We start from the raw sequence: 24105 nt of genomic DNA, 5'->3' as shown, positions 1-24105 counted from the left end.
AGAGGTCCACAAGATACAGTTTTCAGAGCCCTTTGTGGGGCCCATACAACAAATACACAGACGCGGGTCCTGTCTGAGACTGTCCATTCAGGTTTAGCAGTTTTGTCTATTTTTCACCACACGGAATAGCTATCTACACTGCTGTCTCTCCCAGCTACAACAGGGGCATCAGGTTCTACATCTCTGCAACAAAACTAACCAGTAATCAGCCCCATTCCTACCATTATGCTCAAGTTTCATCCTTCATTCACTGAAGCACAGAAATATATGATAAAAATGAATACAATAGGTGCTCGGCATTGGTCAACTGAACATGTAATTTTTCACCCATTCCTGAGACTCCTCACTGTTCAGGACATTTGCTCTTTTGATGAACCATGACTGGGAATCCACTGCATTGTGGGGCTGATCAGTTGGGGACCAGCCATGAGGTACTGAGGGGCCCAGTTGTGCTGGAGCACCAGCATTCCACCTTGACTTTGATGCACATGTATTTTTTTTCTATTTTACTCATCACCTGGTTCAAAGGGATTCTCATTAGAGATCTAAAGAGTTTTCTAGGATGTCTTGTTCCTACAAATGATTCAAAAGACATAAGAAGAAAGATCCGCATAGAAGAGAAGATGTGTAAATAAATGTGTCTTTGAGGAAAAAGTTTTGATGTGTTTTACCATCATATTGTTATATGACAACAGCACGAGGTTTGTGCTAACTGTGCCTGTCTAAGAAAACAAACAAGCCCGATGAATGCGTTTTATGTAAACAACCAAAGAACTATAAACCAGGTGAGACACGTGAGCAGAGTTTTACTGAAAGGAATGGACAGAAGAGGAACTGGAAATTTAGAAAGACATGTAAAATGTTCTTACATCATTTCTTTTTTTGCATTTCTAACACTGAAAGAAATGTGATGGGAATATACTGACACGTAACCCGAAATTATATTTTCTGTCTTACCTTGGAAGACCGGAAGGTAAATGCTGTTGACTTTACATCAGCCTTTTCTTTGTCCATGAGTAGAAGGTTTTTGTCTTCCATGAGACTCAAGTACTTTCCTGTTGTGACATGGCGTAGTCGGAAGGGCTGGCCCCATCTTATGTGGCTTCCACTCCACCTGACAAACACAGTTAAGACTTGATCCAACAGCATCCACAATCACAGGAGAAAAAGCAATTAAAATGTATGTGTCAGACATTGAAATTTGCTTTGAATATATTGCCTAATGTTCTCAAAACTCTTAGGATGTTGGTGGTATTAATTTCATTACACAAATAACAAAATGGTTATCCAGAATGATTAACTAACAATCAATGTTACATACCTAAAAGTAAATAGGAGTGAAATTTAACTCTAGGACTTCACCTTTAAGTAAATAGAACACCATCCACACTACATACTACTCTATGCAAAGATGACTAAGGACTTATGTTCCAAGATAACATCTAATTGTGAGTCACAGATACAGGAATTATGATAGAAATTTTAAGTTTAAATAATACTTTAGATTCACTAGCTCAAAAACTTTTGTTGGAAAAATAAAACTTTTGTTGGATTCGCACAGACTTGAAAAACAGTGGTAATTTAGTCAACGCTTAAGTCTGATTAATTGGAGCTCATATATACAAAGTACATACTTGAAAAAAGAAACCTATTCCTAGGCATTGAATTTTAATAATGCGAAACAGTTATATCATTAAAAACTCATCAGCAAAAAGGACAAACCGAGAAAAGAATTCTAAAAAGGTCAAGAGAGAACAAAGTAAAACACAGTAATTGGAACATGCAAACTAAGGTTGCAGAAAAAAGGTAAAAAGCAAAGTTATGATCATTAAAACCTGCTTTTCGAAATAACTTTCAGACAGGGTCGAAAAGAAAACTCAAGATGCAGACCATCCTTGTTTTGCACAGTGCTGTGTCAGCTGAGTCGTGTGTATCTGAACCTTGGACTCACAAAAGTAAGGTAGGGAAACAAGGCTCTGATATGCAAGACGTTCAGTTAATATGGTGATGTGCAAAGAAAGACAGTGTCTTATCATTGACAAGAAGTATGCTGACAATCAAATAATGTTTTAAAGAACTAAAAGTAAATGAATGACAGCAATTACCATGCATATAAATTCAAAAGGAGATAGTGATGGTAAAGTTGCTATTAAACAAATTAGAACCTAAGGCAAAAAACATAAAAGGGATACCATCATGTACTTTATAAAGAGAAAAAATGTAACTCTAAAAAGAATGTTTGTGGTGCTCCTGGGTGGCTCAGTTGGTTGAGCGTCCGACTTCAGCTCGGATCATGATCTTGCGGTTCATGTGTTTGAGCCCCATGTTGGGTTCCGTGCTGACAGCTCAGAGCCCAGAACCTGCTTCGGATTCTGTTTCTCCCTCTCTCTCTGCCCCTACCCTGCTAGTACTCTCTCTCTCTTTCAAAAATAAAATAAATAAAAACATTAAAATACATACATATATACATAAAATGTATGTCATGAAGCTTCCCATGTCAATGGAAAAAAGAAAACAAAACAAAAGAAACAGAGATAATGATTTATAAAGACAATTACACTGGAAGCTTTTTATCACTATGTATTAAATCGAAAAGATAAAAATTATAGAAATGAAGGATTTCTATATGATTGAATTAATCAATAAGCTTACTTTAATATAGGGTCATTACAAAGGTCACCAAAAATTATAAGGTTTTTTTCCTATTCTACAAATTGAAAATACTTTTTTCAAATTTGCCAATCTTAGTAAACTCTAAGTCAATTTTATGCTGTTTTTCTAACCTAGATTTTTGGCTTCAAATATTGGCAGGGAAAACTAACAGTAGAAAGATATTGTGATAAGGTCATTATTACACGGATTTGTTTATAAAGAGAATTTGGACAATCCACCAATTAAATTAATAACCATGTACCAATAAATCCTACTAATAACACAGTATTGTTAAGAATGAAATTAGGGGCGCCTGGGTGGCTCAGTCGGTTAAGTGTCCGACTTCCGCTCAGGTCACCATCTCACAGCTGTGAGTTTAAGCCCTGCGTTGGGCTCTGTGCTGAGAGCTCGGACCCTGGAGCCTGCTTCAGATTCTGTGTCTCCCTCTCTCTCTCTCTGCCCCTCCCCCTCTCATGTTCTGACTCTCAAAAATAAACATTTTTTTAAATGCAATTAAAGTTCGGTTACCAACAACAGAATATTAAATCATTTCTAGTCTGGTAAATAAACCAGCGCTGTTCATTCCCTTCTTATAAAATTAAGTATATCCTTGGCAGATGCTTTGGAAAACACAATTATTTTTAATATTCATTTCTATTATTTGAAGAAGCATCTGAATGCTTTTCTAAGCAATGACTCATCTTAATTACCATAAAAAATTCATTTTCAAAATAGTCCCAAATTTTGACAAAGTAATACTCTGCAACAGAACTTCTAGAAGGCATTCTGGATATTATGTGCGAATCTACTGACTAGGGCACATATTTACAAGCATTCCTTTCAAGTCACCAAGAGGATTATGTCAGGGATGGAATGAATTGGGACAATCACTGGCAAAACTCTGTAAAGTCTAAGCACATTTTCTTTAGCTTAAAGCCACTCAAATTAGCTGGCCTGCAATGCCCATGGCCCAGAAGAAAAGAGGAAAAGCCTAGGAGAATCAAGGGGGCAAGACAATATTTAGTAAAAACTGAAAATAGGAATAGTAACATTAAAGCAATTTCCTACGGTAACATAGCAGAAACCTGTTCCCTGTGTCTTATCTACATTTACCTGAAATGACTTCAAAGGAATGGGGAGTATTTGGTCATTCCTCACGACACATCCATCTTTGATTTTTGTGGGGTTTTTGTGACATACAAGAAAGGTAAATGTGAAGGACACATAAGGCATATTTTTCATTGCAGTGATCATTCCCACTACAGAAACCAGCACATATCGTACTTACAATGTTCCTACAACTTCACGTTGGGGTAAAATACAGCAAAGTGTGTTCCATCTTATTTAACTCCCAAAACTGAAACTTACCTTATTAAAATGTTCATGATACTGAAAAACTTATGACAACATTACTGAGTATGTGATACAAAATATCTAAGTACTAGGCTGTATAAATTACAACAAATACATAGTTGGAGACCTTCTTCTAGGAAAAAAAAGAACACCCCAAATACTGTAACATAAATATTGACTTTTGGGTGCAAAATTCCATTATACGCATAAGGAGAATCATTGACTCTCATTTCCTAAGTATAAAGAAAAAATGAGTATTTGCATGGCCAAGGTACGCAATAAGACACAGAAACTAAATGCAGTCACATTAACAGTGAAGTCAAAATAGTTCAAAAATTCAGCAGAACCTGAAGAAACACTTTAACATAATTACATTCATTACAAGTGAACCTGCTTTCCTACCGTCGACAAGAAGATGACATGGTATAAATCGAGGGTCACACAGTACAAAAAAAACATCTCTCTTCCATCTTTTAAGTGGTTGAAAAGCTACTTGCTCTGCCTTCTGGCGTCAGGCTCCCCTTGCTGGCATTTGGACTCTCAAACAATCCGCAGAGCCGCATACCTGAGGCTCGGAAGCGCCCCCTTTCACCTCTGGCTGACCACAAGACCAGGCTCTTTCTATTATCAGTCATCCGAATTCAAAGTTAAAACAAAGCCCACGCTTCCCATTTCAAACTTCAAACATTCGGCAACAGTAGAGACACAGAATCCAGACCAGATGTCCAGAACGATCTGGATTTATGTAATTACAGTTCATCAATTACAAGGTTGACAATGTAAAAAGGAAGCCCTGTCTGGTTTTCAGGAATTCACATCCTTCCTTTTGTTTTCTGTTTTGTTTAATCTATAAAATGAGACAGATTTAGGGCCTCGTTTGCTCAAAAAAAAAAAAAAAGTTCCATTTCTTTAAGCACACAATCACGAAGGGTACGGATATCTATGAATTTGAAAACCCATCTGGAATCTGTTTTCCAATGGCAATGCCACCTCTCTAAGCTTCATTTCTATCAACTATTTCACTTCTCTAATTAAGCTGCATTTTTATAAAACACAAAGGAAAGGAAATACATACACATATTTAAAATCTCTTTCCCTAAATTCTCTGAAAAACCTATAAAGCACATGAAAGCTCAGTCTCTCTCCCTTTGTTTTATGAGGATGACACTCCTTTTTCCATCTCATTAAGAGATGCATTTCGAATAAAATTTTACATTGAATTTCAATATTTACCAAAAGCTTTAATATTTAGGTGGATTTCATCAAGTAGGTATTTATTTAGAAGAAACATATCCTCAGTTAATTAATAATTAATGAGGTTAATATAGAAGAACTTTTTGAAGTTATAGACTTACTATCATAAGAAATGTAAAAAATAAGGGGCACCTGGGTGGCTCAGTGGGTTAAGCACCTGACTCTTGGTTTCGGCTCAGGTCATGATCTCATGGTTCGTGGGTTCAAGCCCCACATCAGGAGCCTGCTTGGGATTCTCTCTCTCTCTCTCTCTCTCTGCTCTCCCCTGCTTGCATACTCTCTCTCTCTCTCAAAAATAAACATTTAAAGAAAAGAAATATAAAAAATCAATTTAATTTACATACATATTTTTGTTGCATAGGTGTATGATAGCATGAGTTAAAAAAAAGTGTTTCAATCATAAAAAAATATATAACTGGGATAAAAAAACAGTCATGACAGAGTAACAAAAATAATGATTTAATAATTTTTTAAATAATTTTTACTGTTAATAAAGACTATGTTCAAGTGTTTTCAATAAACAAAGATGGGTATTAAATCACATCAGTATTTGTAATCGATAAGATACTTTAAAAAAAATGGTATGCCCATTTTGTTTTAAGACGTCCCTACTTATAACACACTATAAGTTATATTCTACACATCTATTTAAACTGACAGTAGAAACTGTCTATGTCAAAACTCACAATGTTCAAGGATACATTTTCAAATTTTTTCAAAATTAATGTATAGGATATATAAGAAAAAACAACTAAAGATCACCAAACTATCTTTTGTTATTATTATTAAAGTTTATTTATTAAGTTTAAGAGAGAGTGAGAGCATACATAAAGGGGCAGAGAGAGAGGAAAAGAGAGAGAATCCCAAGCAGTCTCTGTACTGCCAGCATGGAGCCTGATGCAGGGCTCGAACTCATGAGCTGTGAGATCATGACCTGAGCTGAAACCAAGAGTCAGAGGCATAACCACCTGAGCCACCCAGGCACTTCAAGACTACTAAACTATCTTAATCATCATTAGATAAGCATTAATCTCAAAATATTAGGTCTTCAAAGGTAGTTACTCTATACCAAGACAGTTCCCTATACCCCTCCATGGAAGCTATAATCTTAAATCAATAATTTCCAAAAGTATAATAGGGAAAAAATACATGAAAACTTAGCACTTTTTAGGCAAAGGACTGAACCTTCCAATTATTAAAAAAAAAAAGATCTGACTAATATTCTATTTAAAAGAATTCAAAATGACACCTTTATCATCAATATTGAATTTTATAAACGAACTAAAAGTCAATCTCTGAACAACTTTTTGAAGTCACCAGAAAGGGAAAAAAAGAAGACATACATATATATATATACACCTATATATATAGGTACAGAATATATACCTATATATATCCAGTTGTGTGTGTGTGTGTGTGTGTATATATATATATATATATATATATATAGGTATGAATATGTACATATATATATATAGGTGTATATATATATATATATATATACATAGGTATAGAATATATACCTATATATATATATAGGTTATGAATATATACCCATATATACAGGTATATATTCATAACCTATATATATATATATTCATAACCTATACATATATATATGTATATTTGTTTCTATAACAAACAAATACACAGTGACTTTGTATTACACTCCAAATTTCTCACTCAGCTATCAAGATGTCTGTAAATAAAGGCAGTGACTGACAGTAAGACCCCTGTACTCTCGTTCAAGTTCAAGTTTTCCTGTTTTACATGTGCCTTTAGAAGGTTAAATCCAGAGTCCATCAGACCTGAAATGTGTAACAGGCTCGCAAACCATCTGTCCTGTTTCCAAACCTTATGTCACCCTCTCCTAGGAGCACCTTCTGCCAGGAGATCCACAGACCGAGATGACATGATGTCACCAAAACAAATAAGGCTAAAGACAAGAGCACAATATAGAATTATTGTGTACTGCCTGGTGAATTTAGGCCAAAGAAAGCCAAAGAAAGGTAGGCAGAAGGGAAAGAGTAGAAACTCTCCACCACTTCCTCAGTGTTTCATTTGCTTGTTTACTGTAGTTAGCATGAGTATTTTCCATAAAAGCACAGGTCCACAGGATTTTGTACACTTGGAGCACTCAGCTGTATTTACAGCTTCTACTTACGCAACTCTTAGTGTCTCTAGTCTCCACAGGGAACGTGCATGGACAGATACAGCACCACCTTCATAGTGAACAGTTCTGGTTAAAAAAAGGAAAAAAAAGCACAGTTTTAACAAGTGTCATTCTTGGACTCTATTTTCTCAAGGCAATTACAAGAAAAAAAGCCAAGGGAAAGCCTTTGGATAAGGTCATACTTTCTGGCACGAGACAATATAGCTGGAAATAAAAATAACAAAAGTAACAGTAAGTGATCAATTTAAGTTTGCCCTGAATAAACATTTAACTTAAACATATTCTGACATCATTTTCTCCCTCTACTCCCATTTATTCCCCCTCCCTCTCCCAGCCCACCTCTCCTCCTCTCTCACTCTCTCTCTCTCCCTCTCCTCCAGTGAATACATTCACCTTACTTATTTAACTTAGGTCCATAAAAGTACTCAGCTATGAGTTTATGTGTAGTTTAATATCTTATTTCAACACATGCATATAATTATTTGCAGTTCTATATTCTGTTCTAGATACATCAAGCACTGTAAAGAAATATAAGAACACATTAATTTTAATGTTTTAGTATAACAATCTGCAAAATTACTAAAGATAGAAAAGTATCACTGAAAATATAAACATCAACCAAAAAAGTCTCACAAACAAGGAGAGAATTATCTTTGAATGCACATCACACACACCCAAATTCCAAAGCTCTCATAACGATAATTATGACAGAAGTAATGCTAGGTAATTTACATATGTTATCCAACTTGAGCTCTGTGCCAACCTGTTGAGATGGTTTGAAGGAAACCAATGCTTATACGTGCTCCTTGTTTCTTCCGAGACTCACCCTCTCTGTCTACTGAATCTTTGCAATCATTCAAACACACATAACCCTGTCCTGTCTCAAAAATAATAAGACCATTGACCATATTCTCCTCTCCTGCTTGCCGCCATATCTGCCTCATGGATCACCTCCTGTCAGATCTCTGTGCCTCCACTTGCTTCCTGATCCACCTCTCCATTGAAACACATTTGCTAAGGCCATCATATGACATCCGTGGTCCAAAATCCAATGGAATATTGATGGTTTTTTATACTGGAGAAATACCTACTATCTTGACAGTTTTTCTAACACCATTCTCACCTACTTTTCTTCTCACTTACTGAGATATTCCTTCTCATTGTTTTTATTGTGGAAATTTTCAAATAGACACAAAAGTAGAGAGAGTATTATGATAAATCTCAATATACCCAGCACACAGTGTCAACAACAATCAACACAGGGCCAGTCCTGTTTTACCTATAACCTCTAGCAACCCATTCACATACAACTGCCCCCCAAAAATACATACATACATATGTAGATATAGATATGTAGATATACAGACACACACACACACACACACACACACACACACTCCTATGTAAAATCTGCTTTTATTAAATATCCATTTTGTTCATATTTTCCATTTTCTCAAAAATGTTTTGTTTTTCTGTTGCTCTTTCAAATCAAGATACAAACAAGATGCACAAATTGGTTAAATATCTTAAATTTCTATTACTCACAGTTTTCCCTTCTTCTTTTTTCCTTGTTGGCATTATCTCGACAAAAATCTGTACCATTTGTCTTGGAGTTTCTACATTCTGGATTTTTCTGATGACATGCTCATAGTGTTGACATATACTTCTAAAATGGTAGTTGGATTTCTAGGTCTAGTGTTTTATACTTCCTAATACATCACATCAGGTGGTAATAATGACTACTTGGTCTACCTTTTTAATATTAAAATTGATCAGTAGGTTTAGAATCACCTTGATCCAACAATCATAAGAGTTTTAGGTATACCTACAAACAGTGCCATAGCAGTGATTTTCAATCATGGCTGCAGATACAATTATGTGGATAGCTTTTTAAAACGTGATGCTATGCCCTCACCAATGACCAATTAAACCAAATCTGGAGTCCGGATTTTTTTTTTTAAGTTTATTTTTATTTTGACAGAGAGAGAAAGAGAGAGAGGGAGTGCAGTAGCCGGGGAGGGGGAGAGAGAAGGAGAGACAGGAATCCCAAGCAGGCTCCGCACTGTAAGTGCAGAGCCTGATATGGGGCTCAAACTCACAGACTGTGAGATCGTGACCTGAATCAAGATCAAGAGCCAGAAGATTAACTGACTGAGTCACCCAGGTGCCCCTGGAGTCAGGATTTTTAAAAGTTCTCCAACTGGTGGTAATCAGAAGCTAAAGTGTGGAAATCATGGTCCAGATCAGTTTCTACACAGCAGCACTAGTGACATTTTGGGCCAGCTAATTCTTTGCTGTGGGTGGCTGTCCAGTGCACTTAGGATGTTCACTGATTCCTGGACCCTACCAACCAAATGCCAATAGTACTTGTCTCTTCTACTCCCCCTCCCCAGTTGTAACAACCAAAAATGTTCCCAAGATATTACCAAAATGTCTTCTGGGGGACAAAACCATCCCCACTGTCAAGCTACTGGTTTAGATTAGTGGCTCTCAATCTGTAGTATTAGAATTATATTGCAGGCTTTTTAAAATACAGATTGCTGGACCCAATCTGTTGCTACCCCCAAGTTCCTGATTTAGTAGATCTATGGTAAGGAGAAGAATTTGTATTTCTAATAAGTTCCCAGGTGACATTGATGTAACTGTTCCACATTCTGAGAATCACTGGGCTAGAACCATTATTTTATTAGGGCAGTGATTCTTGGCCTCGGTTGTACACTAGAATAATCTGAAAAGCTTTACAAACTCCAACGCATAGACAATTCTCAAATTAAATCAGCATCTCGGGATATATACTTAAAAATAACAAATAATAAAATATAGATGTAATGTGTATATATATGTATATAGATACGCAGATTTTTAACTCAATCACGACCTTTAATAAAGATCTTGTACTTGGCCATATAAAAAACCTTTATCAGATTTTTTTAAAAGTAAAGCCATGTACTCATTCTATTTTCTAATTATAACCAACGAAAATTGGAAATAAATACTAAAAAGTTTTTAAAATCTAACAACTTGGAAAACTCAGTAACTCTTATAAATAATTCATGGGTCAGAGAGGAAATAGAAATTAGACCTTATCTAGGATGTAATGAGGACAAGAGTACTTCAGAACAAATCTATGATTCACAGGTAAACTTTGAAAAATTTAGGCCTGAAATCCCTTGATTATTAAAGAAGTAATGACCAAAAAAAAAAAACCTTAAGAGTTGTCTGAAGAAATTAAATAGTGAACAAAATAAACCAACAGAAAATAAAGAAGGGTTCTATGATGTATTATTAAGATAAGTAAAATGCAAGAATGCAAATGATATAAATTTTCTGTACAACAGTAAATCATAATAAATCTATTTCATGTATGTATGTATATATGTATCTACGCAGAGGTATTATCTATATGAACATGGAGAAAGTTCTTGAATAATGAACACCAAGACAGTAATGTTAATCACATAATAAAAGTTATGTAGGTACTAAGCTTGAAACTAAAATGTACTCTAAGATAAAAACAGTATTAAGTAATGTTTATGTACAATTGTATATATTATATATAACAAGGTATTGGAAGAATTATCCTTCAAATGTTTTACTCTCATCACTTTTCCTTTATTAACTGAATTTAACAATGATCTTTTATTATTTGTATAAGTAGAAATCTAATGATATTTTAATTTGGGGGGAAATTAACATTTAAAACACAAATATAAAGTCAAAAGGAAAATTGGAACCTCCTTTCTGGATATTTGTCTCCTGAAGGGACTTCTTGCCTTTCATTATTTCTATTTTTTTTAAATGATTCATCAGCAAGTATAGAAAATCCAATGACCTGCAATTCTTCAATGACAACTGGGGAAATCTTTGCTTTTATACAGAGTCTGCCATATAAATACATGCCAAGTGCTGAATGTCACTGGTTGTCATATCAAGTAGGCATTGGCTATTTAAGACTGAAAAGTAACCTTACAATATCAAAATCCTAAATGTAGTAAGGATCTCAGTCCATCATAAATGACACTAAGGACATGTAAACTTATTTAAAAACTGGTCCACTGGAGAAATCCACCTGTTCTATGAAGCGATCATCCCTTTTCCCTGTAATATGTCTCAAGTATCAAGTTTAAAGATCCACAAGTTTACCAAATGGTATTAGAGACCATATTTAAACTCATACAACTAAATGATCATCTTCATAGCAAGTGTTTCTGTCAACAGGAAGACTAAGAAAAGAGAAAGATTCTCTAAGAAAGCGAACAGACCTATAGTAACAGCACCTATGGGCTCAGTCAGCATCACATGAGATTTCAATGCAAACAGCGTCAATGACACGAAAATGCAAGGGAAGGTCATGCGGATATGAAACAACAAGGTGCTTGTGCAACTCTCTGTTCACTGAAAGACCATCTTTGCAATGAACCAAAACAATGTTACAGCTGATAAGAAAAACATGTGTTAAGATAACTGGCCATTGGTATCCCTTGTAACAGAATTTTTTTTTTTTTCCAAAGAATCTTCCACCTCATGATTCAGTAAAACTCTAAGTCACTCAGGGTGCCTGGGTGGCTCAGTCGGTTAAGCGTCCAACTTCAGCTCAGGTCATGATCTTGTGGTTCACAGGTTCAAGCCCTGCGTCAGGCTCTGTGCTGATAGCTCAGAGCCTGGAGCTCACTTTGTGGATTCTGTCTCCCTCTCTCTCTGCCCCTCCCCTGCTCGTATTCTTTCTCTCTCTCTCTTTCTCTCTCTCTCTCTCTCTCTCAAAAATAAAGAAAAAATTTTAAAAAGTCTTAAAAAAAACTTCAAAGTCACTGTAATTTCACGGACTATGAATTTTTAGTGCACCTAACAGGGGCGTCTGGGTGGCTCAGTCAATTATTTAAGTGTCTGACTTCAGCTCAGGTCATGATCTCACAGTTTGTGGGTTCGAGCCGCGCATCAGGCTCTGTGCGGACAGTTCAGAGCCTGGAGCCTGCTTCGGATTCTGTGTCTCCCTCTCTCTCTCTGCCCCTCCCCTGCTCATGCTCTGTCTCTCTCTCTCTCCCTCTCTCTCTCTTTCAAAAATAAATAAACATTAAAAAAAAAATGTGCACCTAATAACCGACAGCGTGTGCCTTATTTGACAATACTTTGAAAAATTCCAGGCTGCAGACTGCAAGCTATGCCTACATAACACATTATCTCCCAGTATAACACGCTTCATTAAGGAGCTCATATTTCAGGTTGATCACATAAAACTGCCTGGAGAGGCCCTGTAAGGTTATTCTTGTAATAAGTACAAACTTTCCCTATTATGTCATCAATTCCACTTTTGATCAGTAGTATCATAGTGTCACTGAAATAAAAGTAGTCAGCTATTTTTGTGTTTTCAGCGATAAAATACAATGTAAGTCTAATCTCAACTGTTGGACCATTTCTTTCTCAGTAGAACGCACGCACTTTGACAGCCAGGATGGGTCCATCCGAGGCCCAGAAAAAAATGAGCATTAGCACAGTAATAAAAGCACAGCCCCTCCAAGCTCTGCACTGTGTAACAGTTTGGCATATATTGGCATTTACTTATAAGGATTTTATAAGATACACAATTCCAATCAGTGGACTTTAGCAGAGAATCGTGAAACACGATCAGTAAAAGATTCTACGCAGTAAAGAGAAGCCTTCACCCTACAAGGAAACTACTTTTTCTCCCTGTGAGCGCTGTCCCGGAGCGTCTTCACTCGGTGACATCACAGTCACTAGCTCACGTCTATGACAAGGCCCCGAGAAGTTGACAAATCGCTCTCAGGCTGGACTGTAACTAACTTTCTGAAGACGTCTCTTCTTTGTGTGAACTTGTGTGAGGATGCAAAGTCACTGAACTTCTCCGTGCCTCATGTCTTCACATGCAAAATGAAGCTAAGGGTCATTGGGTTGGTGAGAAAGGAATGAAAGACAGAACCCACCTAGACATCATGGAGGAGACTTTGCACGGCAAATGTAGCTCTGGGGGTTTGCAGGAAGACGAGGAATATGGCGCTGTGTTTACTGTTTCTAAATATGGTGTTAAAGACTCAATATTGCTTGTTGAATTGAACTGCCGTAGGACCATATACTTGTTTGTATGCAAAGGTATAATAAGTCCTAAGTTATGAAACTGCTCAGAACAAGATAAGAAGCAAAGAAATTCACAAACAACTCCGTAGGACTTTTTTTGGCATCTGCCGTAGGATCCTATAGAAAAGTCAAGCTCTGAAAATCAAATATACATTACACAGATGAAAGAGATACATTTTTTTTGCCCTAGCTACCTTCTCCCTCTTGCAAAAACCTTCTTTTTTTTTTTATTTTGAGAAACAGAGAGAGTGAGTAGAGGAGAGGCAGAGAGAGAGAGAGGGGGAGAGAGAGAACCCCAAGCAGGCTCCGTGCTATGGGCACAGAGTCCAATGTGGGGCTCAAACCCATGAACTTTGAGATCGTGACCTGAGCCGAGTCAAGAGTCGGACGCTTAGCTGACTGAGCCCCCCAGGCACCCCGCAAAGATCTACTTCTGAAGGCACCCACTCTGGCATCCTAACTTCAGCTCTCCACACAGGATTTCCAGGACTGCTGGGGCTGACAGCCCATGTGACACGTTCATTTCCACCATCAAAAGGAATTCTAGAACAGGGTCTGGCAAACTTTTCTGTAAAGGGCTAGACTGTAAATACTTGGGGGTAAATGGGTCTTAAGGTTTCTTTCATATTACTTAACTCTGAAAGCAGTACGGGTAATATGTCAAAAAATGTGCATGTCTATGTTCCAATAAAATTTTATTTAGAAGAACAGGCAAGGGGCTGGATTTTCTTTTTCCAGTTTTATTTATTTTGAGAGAAAGAGCAGGGAAGGAACAGACAGAGAGACTCCCAAGTAGGCTCTGTACTGTCAGTGCAGAGCCCAATGTGGGGCTCAAACTCACGAACCATGAGATCATGACCTGAGCTGAAATCAAGAGTCGGACTCTCAACTGAGTCACCTGGGCACTCCAGCAGTGGGCTGGATTTGACCCACACACCATAGTTTACAAAGCCTGATCTAAAAGATCCTGCCCACATTATTGGCAATTTTAACCTCCGAGAGAGCCAGCTAGATGAAATCTGAGGTCTGGAGATTTTCATCACTGTGTTAGGGTTCTTCAGAGAAAGAGAACCAATAGGATATAGATAACTCCTAATATATACATAGGGCTTATTTTTATATATATTATGCTTATATAGAACACATGCATAATAAATAAATGTGATATAGTAACCATTAGTATGAAAATAACTAGAATATTATAAATATCTAATTATATAGAAAGAATTCTTATATGAGGAGTTGGCTCGAGCTGCCAAGCCCCGAGATCTACAGTTGGTAGCTGGAGACCCCGGAGAGCTGTATGGTATAAGTTCTAGTCCATGTCCAAAGGGCTGAGAATGAGGACAGCCAACTGCATAGTTCCACTCCAAAGAGTGCCAGGTTCAAGGCCCAAGAAGACCTGATATTTCAGTTTTCTGCTTCACTCAGTCTATCAACTTAAATATTAAACTTGGGGCGCCTGGGTGGCTCAGTCGGTTAAGCAGCCAACCTCGACTCAGGTCATGATCTCACAGTCCGTGAGTTCAAGCCCTGCGTCGGGCTCTGTGCTGACAGCTCAGAGCCTGGAGCCTGTTTCAGATTCTGTGTCTCCCTCTCTCTGACCCTCCCCCGTTCATGAGCTGTCTCTCCCTGTCTCAAAAATAAATAAACGTTAAAAAAAATTAAAAAAAAATATTAAACTCATCCCCAAAAACCCTCACAGAAACACCCAGAATAATGTGTGACCAAATATCTGTGCACTCTGTGGTCCAGTCAAGTTGACACATAAAATTAAACAACAAAATAAGGAATCGAGAGAAAATCCAAACTATCTTGAATCACATTTCTTTTTCATTTAACTTTTGTTACCGTTTGCTTGTTTTTGAAAGACAGTACGTGAGGGAGGGAGGGACAGAGAGAGAGGGAGACACAGAATCGGAAGCAGGCTCCAGGCTCTGAGCTGTCAGCACAGAGCCCCATGCGGGGCTCGAACTCACAAACTGCAAGATCATGACCTGAGCTGAAGTCAGATGCTTAACAGACTGAGCCACCAGGGTGCCCCAATCCTGAGTCACATTACTAAGTCTGGAACTAACATCTACATTGTGAGTGATTCTTCTTCTTCTTCACAAGGTAATTACAGATAAATTCAGGGTTTCAGAGCACATGACTCATCCCCAAACACTTGAGTTTGATCAGTGAAGTATGAGCAATGCAGCTGTCTTATATCTGAATTACAAAAAGAATTATTATTTTCAATATCTGCTTCTTTCTTTTCTTTCGTGATCCTCATTCCTCAAATGATATCATTCAGGAATTCTTTGTTTTCTATTATTGTGTAACAACTGACCAAGGACTTACTAGTTGAAAACAATATGCATTTATCAATCCCGTGGTCTGCAGGCTGGAAGTCTGGGGGAAGCATCGCTGGGTTTCCAGCTCAGGGCCTCACAGGCTGAAACGAAAATGTCGGCTGGAGCTGTATTCTTGCCTGCAGTTCAGGGTATTCTCTCTCTCTCTCTCTAAGATTTTATTTTATTTTTTTTAGTAATCTCTATGTCCAATGTGGGGCTCAAACTCACAACCCCGAGATCAAGAGTTGCATGCTCCTCCAACTGAGCCAGCCAGGCGCCCCTCAGGGTAAGCTCCCTGGTGGTTGGTTGGTAAAAGTCGTTACTCGCAGCTGTATGACCAAGGTCCATTCTCTTGCCAGGTCTCAAGTGGGGACCTCTTTCAACAACTAAAGTCTGCCCTTAGATCCTGGGCACATGGCCCCCTCCATCAACCCTCTCACAATATCTCAGCTTACTTGTTCAAGGCTGACAGGAGAATTTTTTTTTTTCACACTTTTAATCACTGACTTCAACAGGGCTCAGTCCCTTCCATTAAAGACTCACCTGATGAGGTCAGGCCCACCGAGGAAAATCCACCCTTTAATTAAGTCAAGGTCAGCCCATTGAGAAAATATATTTGCAACACATTTTCCAGGTTTTTATACAATGTAACCTCAGCATGGGAGTAAAGCCCACCATATTCATAGTCCCACCACACACACAAAAAAGGAGGGGATATTACAGAGTGTGTACAGCAGGAGGGCAGGAATCTTAGGGGCCACCTCAGAATTCAATCTTCTATTTGTCCTCTCCTTCAAAACTTTCCTCCTTTCTTTTGAGTTAAAACATTTTTTCATTATTGTCATTCTAGCTTCCCTTTAATATTTTACATTCTTTTACTATGTTTCCCGTGATTACTATAAAGATTACAATATGTGTTCTTGCTTATTAAAAATTATTTAATTATGGGGCGCCTGGGTGGCTCAGTCGGTTAAGCAACTGACTTCGGCTCAGGTCATGATGTCACAGTTCATGGGTTCGAGCCTGGCATCAGGTTCTGTGCTGACAGCTTAGAGCCTGGAGCCTGCTTTGGATTCTGTGTCTCCTTCTCTCTCTTCCCCTCCCCCATTTGCGCTCTGTCTCTATTTCTCTCAAAAATAAATGTGAAAAAAAATTTAAAAACAATTATTTAATTACTAATTTTACTACTTCCCAGACAACACGAGAATTGCCATTTAGTTCTATTTGTTCTTCTGACTTGTGTGCTACTATTACAATGAATTTTGTTCACTATAGTTTTTAAATCCAAGATTTATATATAGCTGGCATCATCAACATTTTGCTTAACTGATGGTCTTTATAAGTTTTCCTCATATTTGCCTTCCTTCTGCTTTTTTTCTCCCTTTCTGTATCTCCAAAATTATTTCTGAGATAATTTTCTTCTACTTGAAGAACACCATTTAATAATATGTCCTTGACTGTGGACGAATAGTCCACGTCTTCCCACGAAGGGAAGATGAATTCCCTTCGCTCAGTCTTTTTAAAAAAATAATCACCATTTTACTAGATAAAATGGTTGTCAGGCTGGTAGTCATTTTCTTTCAGCACTTTTACGTTTCTATCCAATGTCTCTGAATGTTTCTTATATGAAGTGAGCTGTAAATCTTACTGTTGTCACTTTAAAGGTACTATACCTTTTTTCTACATTTTTAAAAAGTTTTTCAATTTGTGTTTACTTTCCAGCAGTTTTACTTTTGTCGTCCTAAGTATTTTTACTTTTTATCTGTCTTACTTAGGGTTCACAGTCCTTCTTAAACACGTGGCTGAGAAGAGGCTGGGTGGCTTAGCCAGTTGAGCGGCTAACTCTTGGTTTCAGCTCAAGTCATGATCTCATGGTTCTAGAGTTTGAGCCCAACATAAGCCTCTGCACTGACAGTATGGAGCCTGTTTGAGAGTCTTCCTCTCCCCCCTCTCTCCGCCTCTCTCTCTCTCAAAATAAAATAAACTTTTAAAATATATATTAAAAAAAAATCGTGGCTTAATATACCTAATCAGTTGTGGAGAATCCTTAAGCAAGTTGTATTAAATATTGCCTGTGCACTGTGTATTTGTGTATTTGTAAGCTCTCTTATTCTTCCTCTGTCTCCCTCTCACCTTCTCCTGTTGCCCTTCCCTTTTATGCCCTTTTATTTTGGGACTCCAATTACATGTATGAGAGAACATTCTTTATTTCCTATCTATTTCTTATTCTCTTATATATTTCCTAGTCTTTTAGCCATGAGTGTTTCAGTCTGGATTCTTCTGACCTGATTTCCAATTCACTAATTCTCTTTTCAGGTACTTCTAAGCTGATGTTCAATCCATCTATGAGTGTCTAATATCAGTTATTTTAATTTTCATTTTTAGAATACTTAAAGGATCCCTTTTTTATAGTTTTCAGTTCTCTACCAAATTTCTTCATCTTCTCTTTTAATTCTTAGGTCATAATAATCATAAATATTTTATTTCATTTTTAAAAATATTTAATGTTTATTTTATTTTTGAAAGAGAGAGGCAGAGTGTAATCGGAAGAGGGGCAGAGAGAGAGGAAGACAGAATCTGAAGCAGGCTCCAGGGTCTGAGCTGTCAGCACAGAGCCTGACACAAGGCTTGAATTCACGAACTGTGAGATCATGACCTTAGCCAAAGTTGGACACTTAACCAACGTAGCCACCCAGGTGCCCGTAAATAGTTTAAATTCTATTTGTGATCATTCTATTATCTATGTATCCATGAACTGTGTGCCTTTTTCTACAGTGTGTGTTTGCTCTCGCACCTTGGTCAACTCCCATCTTATACACCTGTGTTGTATATTACAAAGAATTTGGCTGACCTATGTCCCTGTTCCTAGGAGAGAGACCCTAAACCCCTGGAATTTCCCAAGTGACAGAAGTGGCTTTGTTATTCATGAGCCCCTTGGATTACAACTCAATTTAGGCTACCAAGTGCACTCATAGCAGCCCCTCGATAGCTTCACTGTGGGGGTTGGCCATGCTGGAAAGACCAATGAGAGGACGAGGAGCTGGAGGATGAATCCAGCCTGACCCCTGTGGGGAGTGACAGGTGCTGGAGACTGAATTCAATCATCCCATCGAAAATTTAATCAATCATTGCTACATAATAAAGCCCTGATAAAAACACTTTGGAACCAAAGCCTAGTGGAGATTCCTGGACAGCGGACATATCAATTTTAGATATGTTGACCCACAGAGAAAGGGCAGAGCAGCTGTGCAATCAGGCCCTCCCAGACATCACCTTACACATCCCTTTAGCTGGCTGGTATGATGTGTATGCCTTACAATAGGACTGGCATCATAATATGATAGGGAAAGACAGGATAAAATAGTCAGAGAGGGAAAGGTTAAGACCTGATATCCCTGGGGGAAAAACACATATTTTAGAACAATGCTGGGAGCGTGACCACAGCAAACCCCCTCGGGTGTAAGGGTCCTCCTAAAAATGCAATAGACACCACCCACCCCTCTCAGGTTTCCCTCAAGAATTTGACAAGAGACCTAATTAAAAATAAGCAGTCCCTCATAAAACATATGACCCACAAGGAACGGTATGGCCATAGACCACCCCTCATGCAATGGAAATGAGCCAATCAAAAGGGAACGACTAGGCATTTAGAGGTACCTAGCCAATAAGGGTAGAACCTCAGAAGGAACAAGGGGGAATGGAAGGGACTAACCAGAACCTTATTAAACAAAGACCTTTGCCTGCAGTCACGAGCATTCACTTTTGAATGCCCCCCCCCCCACTCCACGTAAAGAGAGCTTTCCTACTGTTCTTACTTTCTGATCTCATACGCGAATAAACATCTGCCTGCTGCTCATTTTATTCTGTGTCCACTTCTTCATTCTTCAGAGGGGATGAGACAACGAATCCCGGGTATTGTAAAAAAAAAAAAAAATTGTGCAATAATAATTATAGCATTTTCTTGATTTCTTGAATCTAAAGGAGTTGGCTGAGGAGAACCCTCAAATTTGTAGCCAGTTGGTTAGAAGCACAGGTGATGTGAGGATACCACCCCCAATTTGTGTCTAGAGTCTGAGATAAGGGTAGTTTTGTAGAGAACTAAGCTCTTAACTTGTATGACCTGCTAACTCTGAGTAGTCAGTACCAAAAATTCACTGTAGTCTACCAGCTGGGGTGGAGACAAAAGAGCTAGTTTAATTTTCACTATCAGACGTTATGTAAAATTACAGAGGTCATTTGAGTTCTATGTGTTACTTTCTCCCAAAAGATGTACTTTTTTTCCTTTTGGCAGGTAAAATGATCTAGGGTTACCAGAAATCTCACATCATCTTAATCCAAATAGCAACTAATATTATTTGAGGCTGAGTCTTGAATACTTGTGAGGGCTGGTCTATTTCTGGTTCACCTTCAAGGGCACAGCTCTGGAAGCTATACCTATACCTCTGAAAGTGCCTCTCCTCGGTGGGGGGGACGGGGGTGGGGGGAGGGTCTTGGGGCTTTCATCCTCCTCTACTCTGATTCTTCCCACAGCCCTGCTCCTCTTCCCAGCTCCTCAGCCACTGAAACCCCCTGGAGAGACAAGGTTGCTCCAAATGCTATAAACTCAGTTCTCTGGTCTCCTTGTATTTTGGGACACTGGCCCTCACATTTTGACTGCTTTTTTTTTTTTTTTTTTTGCTCTGAGTTATCTTCAAACAGATTTTAGGGGATGGTTTACCTTTTTTTAGTTTTTCTCAGGAGGACCTTGGTTTGAAATAACCTATCTACTATTATTACCAATTTCACTTTTAAAAATTATCTTTAAAATACAATTATTTTCAACTTTGAGTCCATCCGGCCAATGGGGAATTCAAGAGCTCATTATTCTTTCTAGAGTGGTGCAGCAATTTCAGACATGGGGTAAGACCGGTTCACTTGTTAGATCTCCTGTACACACATGCGCCCTTCCGGTCTGAGGGCTACTGATTTCTATTCACTGGAGAGGCATGACATTTTGCCAAAGTGAAAAAAAAACCCAGAGCCATTCCCCTCTGACTTCCTGCCATCTCCTTATAAGCTAAGATGAAATGGGAAGTAGAAAGCTATCAGGTAGTAGACGGCTGGTCATCCTGAAAGTGGAACCCAGTAAAAATACTCCCTCCCCAGTCTCTGCAGATGTCTTCAAAATTTGTTTTGAACTAACACCACAGAAATACAAATGATTATAAGAAAACATTATTAAAAAACTGTAAGACAACAAGCTGGACAACCTAGAAAAAGTGGATAAATTCCTAGAAACATACAACCCTCCAAAACTGAATTAGGAACAAATAGAAATTTTGAACAGACCACAATTATCAGCAACAAAACTGAAATCAGTAATTAAAAAAACTCCGAACCGGGGCACCTGGGTGGTTCAATCAGTTAAGCGTCCAAGTCTTGGTTTCAGCTCAGGTCATGATCTCACGGTTTGTGAGTTCAAGCCCCACATCACGCTCTGTGCTGTCAGCACAGAGTCTCCTTGAGATTCTCTTTCTCCCTCTCTGTCTGCTTCTTCCCTGCTCACTTCCTCTCTCTGTCTCAAAATAAACTTAAAAAAAAATTAAAAAAACAAAAAATAAAAAAAACACCTCCAAACCAGCAAAAGTCTAGGACCAGACTGCTTCACAGGTAACTTCTACCAAGCATTCAAAGGAGAGTTGATATCTGTTCTTCTCAAACTATTCCAAAAAAAAATAGCAGAGGAAGGAAAGCTTCCAAATTCCTTCTAAAAGGTCAGCATTACCCTCCTACCAAATGCAGACAAAGACACTACAAAGAAAAACAAAGGAAGAAAACTAAAGGATAACAATATCTCTGATGAACATAGATGCAAAAATCATCAACAAAATAGTAGCAAGTCAAATTCAACAACACATTTAAAAATTCATTCACCATGAACAAGTGGGATTTAATCCAAAAATGCCAAGGGTGGTTCAATATTTACAAATCAATCAATATGATCCATCACATTAAGAAGGGAAAGGATAAAAGCCATATGGTCACCACAACAGATGCAGAAAAAGTATCTAACAAAGTACAACATCCACAATAAAAACTCAATGAAGTAGATACGGAGGAAACACACCTCAACATAATAAAGACCATACATAAAAAACCCACAGCTGACATCATACTTGATGGGGAAAAACTAAGATCTTTTTCTCCTAGATGAAGAACAAGACAAGGATGCACATTCTCATCATTTTTATTCGATATAGTACTGAAAGTCTTAGCTGCAGCAGTCAAGAATAAAAGGCATCCAAATTGGTAAGAAAGAGGTAGAACTATTTTCAAAAGACATGATGCAGCAAACTGAAGATTCCATAAAAAAAAAAAAAGCCACTAGAACTGATAAATGAATTCAACGAAGTCACAGGATACAAAATTGACATACAGAAATATTTTGCATTTTTTCCATTTTTTTTAACTTTAGAGAGAGAGCACATATGTAAGCAGAAGAGGGGGAGAAGGGGAGAGGCAGAGAGAGCCCCAAGCAGGCTCCATGCTCACTGAGAAGCCCGAAGCAGGGCTCCATCCCATGACTGAAATCATGACCTGAACTGAAATCAAGAGTCAGCAGCTTAAGTAACTGTGAACCACGGAGGCGCCCCATGTTGCATTTCTATACACTAATAATAAAGAAACAAAAAAAGAGAAATTAACAATCCCATTTAAATTATACCAAAAATAGGGGCACCTGGGTGGCTCAGTCGATTAAGCCTCCAACTTTGGCTCAGGTCACGATCTCACAGTTCATGAGTTGGAGCCCTGTGTCGGGCTCTGTGCTGACAGCTCAGAGACTGGAGCCTGTTTCAGATTCTGTGTCTCCCTCTCTCTCTCTCTGTACTGCCCCCCAACTTGTGCTCTGTCTCCCTCTCTCTCAAAAGTAAGTAAACATTAAAAAAATGTTTAAATCATACCAAAAATAATAAAATACCAAAAGAGTGAAAGAATTATACCCTGAAAACAATAAAACAATGATGATAGCAATTTATGATGACACAGACAAATGGAAAGATATTCCATGCTCATGGACTAGGAGAACAAATATTGTTAAAATGTCCACACTACCCAAAGCAATCTACAGACTCAATGCAATTGCTATCAAAACACCAACACAGAACAAGAACAAACCATCCTAAAATTTGTATGGAACCACAAATGACCCCGAATAGCCAAAGCTATCTGGAATCTGGAAAAAGAACAAAGCTGGAGGTATCACAATCCCAGATTTCAAGTTACATCACAATGCTGTAGTAATCAAAACAGTATGGTACTGGCACAAAAACAAACACATCGATCAACAAAACAATAAAAAACCCAGAAATGAACCTGCAATAATATGGTCAATTAATCTGTGACAAAGCAGAAAAGAATATCCAATGGGAAAAATACAGTCTCTTTAACAAATGCTGCTGGGAAAATGGGACAACAACATGCAGAAGATTGAAACTAGACCACTTTCTTATACCATACACAAAAGCAAACTCAAAATGGAATAAAGACATAAATGTAAGGGGCACCTGGGTGGCTCAGTCAGTTAAGCATCTGACTCTCAGTTTCAGTTCAGATCATGATCTCATGGTTTCATGAGTTCGAGCCCCACATCGGGCTGTGCACTGATGGTGTGGAGCCTGCTTAAGATTCTGTCTCTCCCTTTCCCTCTCTCTCTGCCCCTCCCCTACTCATGCTGTCTCTGTCTCTCTCAAAATAAATAAATAAACTTGAAAAAAAAATTTTTAAAAGCCATAAATCTAAGACCTGAAACCATCAAAATCCTAGAAGAAAACATAGGCAGTAATTTCTTTGACATCAACCAAAGAAACATTTTTCTAGATATGTCTCCTAAGGCAAGGGAAGCCAAAGTAAAATTAAACTATTGGGACTATATCAAAATAAAAACCTTTCACACGGTGAAAGGAATCATCAACAAAATGACAAAGGCAACCTACTAAATGGGAAAAGATATTTGCAAATGATATATCTGATAAGGGGTTACTATCTAAAATATTTAAAGAACTTGTACAACTCAACACCAAAAAAACACAAACAATCCAATTAAAAAATAGGCAGAGGAAGTAAACACATATTTTTCCGAAGACAATATACAAATGGCCAACAGACACATGAAAAGATGCTCAACATCACTCATCAGCAGGGGAATGCAAATCAAGACCACAATCACATATCACCATACACCTGTCAGAAGGGCTAGAACCAAAAAAG

At 38.0% G+C, this 24105-nt stretch overlaps 1 protein-coding gene across 7 annotated transcripts in view; it reads right to left on the bottom strand.

The window, feature by feature from the left end:
* Positions 1 to 24105, bottom strand: part of RYR2 (ryanodine receptor 2) — a 749501-nt gene that overhangs the window by 392555 nt on the left and 332841 nt on the right. For all 7 annotated transcript variants that reach the window (XM_053207799.1, XM_053207801.1, XM_053207802.1 and 4 more), the window contains 2 exons: positions 7424 to 7498; positions 958 to 1114 (listed from right to left, as the gene is read on the bottom strand). In XM_053207799.1, the coding sequence (XP_053063774.1) occupies positions 958 to 1114; positions 7424 to 7498 (232 nt within the window). The remainder of the gene's footprint in view (positions 1 to 957; positions 1115 to 7423; positions 7499 to 24105) is intronic.

The sequence above is a fragment of the Acinonyx jubatus genome, chromosome D2, assembly GCF_027475565.1.
Source record: "Acinonyx jubatus isolate Ajub_Pintada_27869175 chromosome D2, VMU_Ajub_asm_v1.0, whole genome shotgun sequence".
Taxonomy (NCBI): Eukaryota; Metazoa; Chordata; class Mammalia; order Carnivora; family Felidae; genus Acinonyx; species Acinonyx jubatus.
This window is presented reverse-complemented; position numbering and strand designations above follow the sequence as displayed.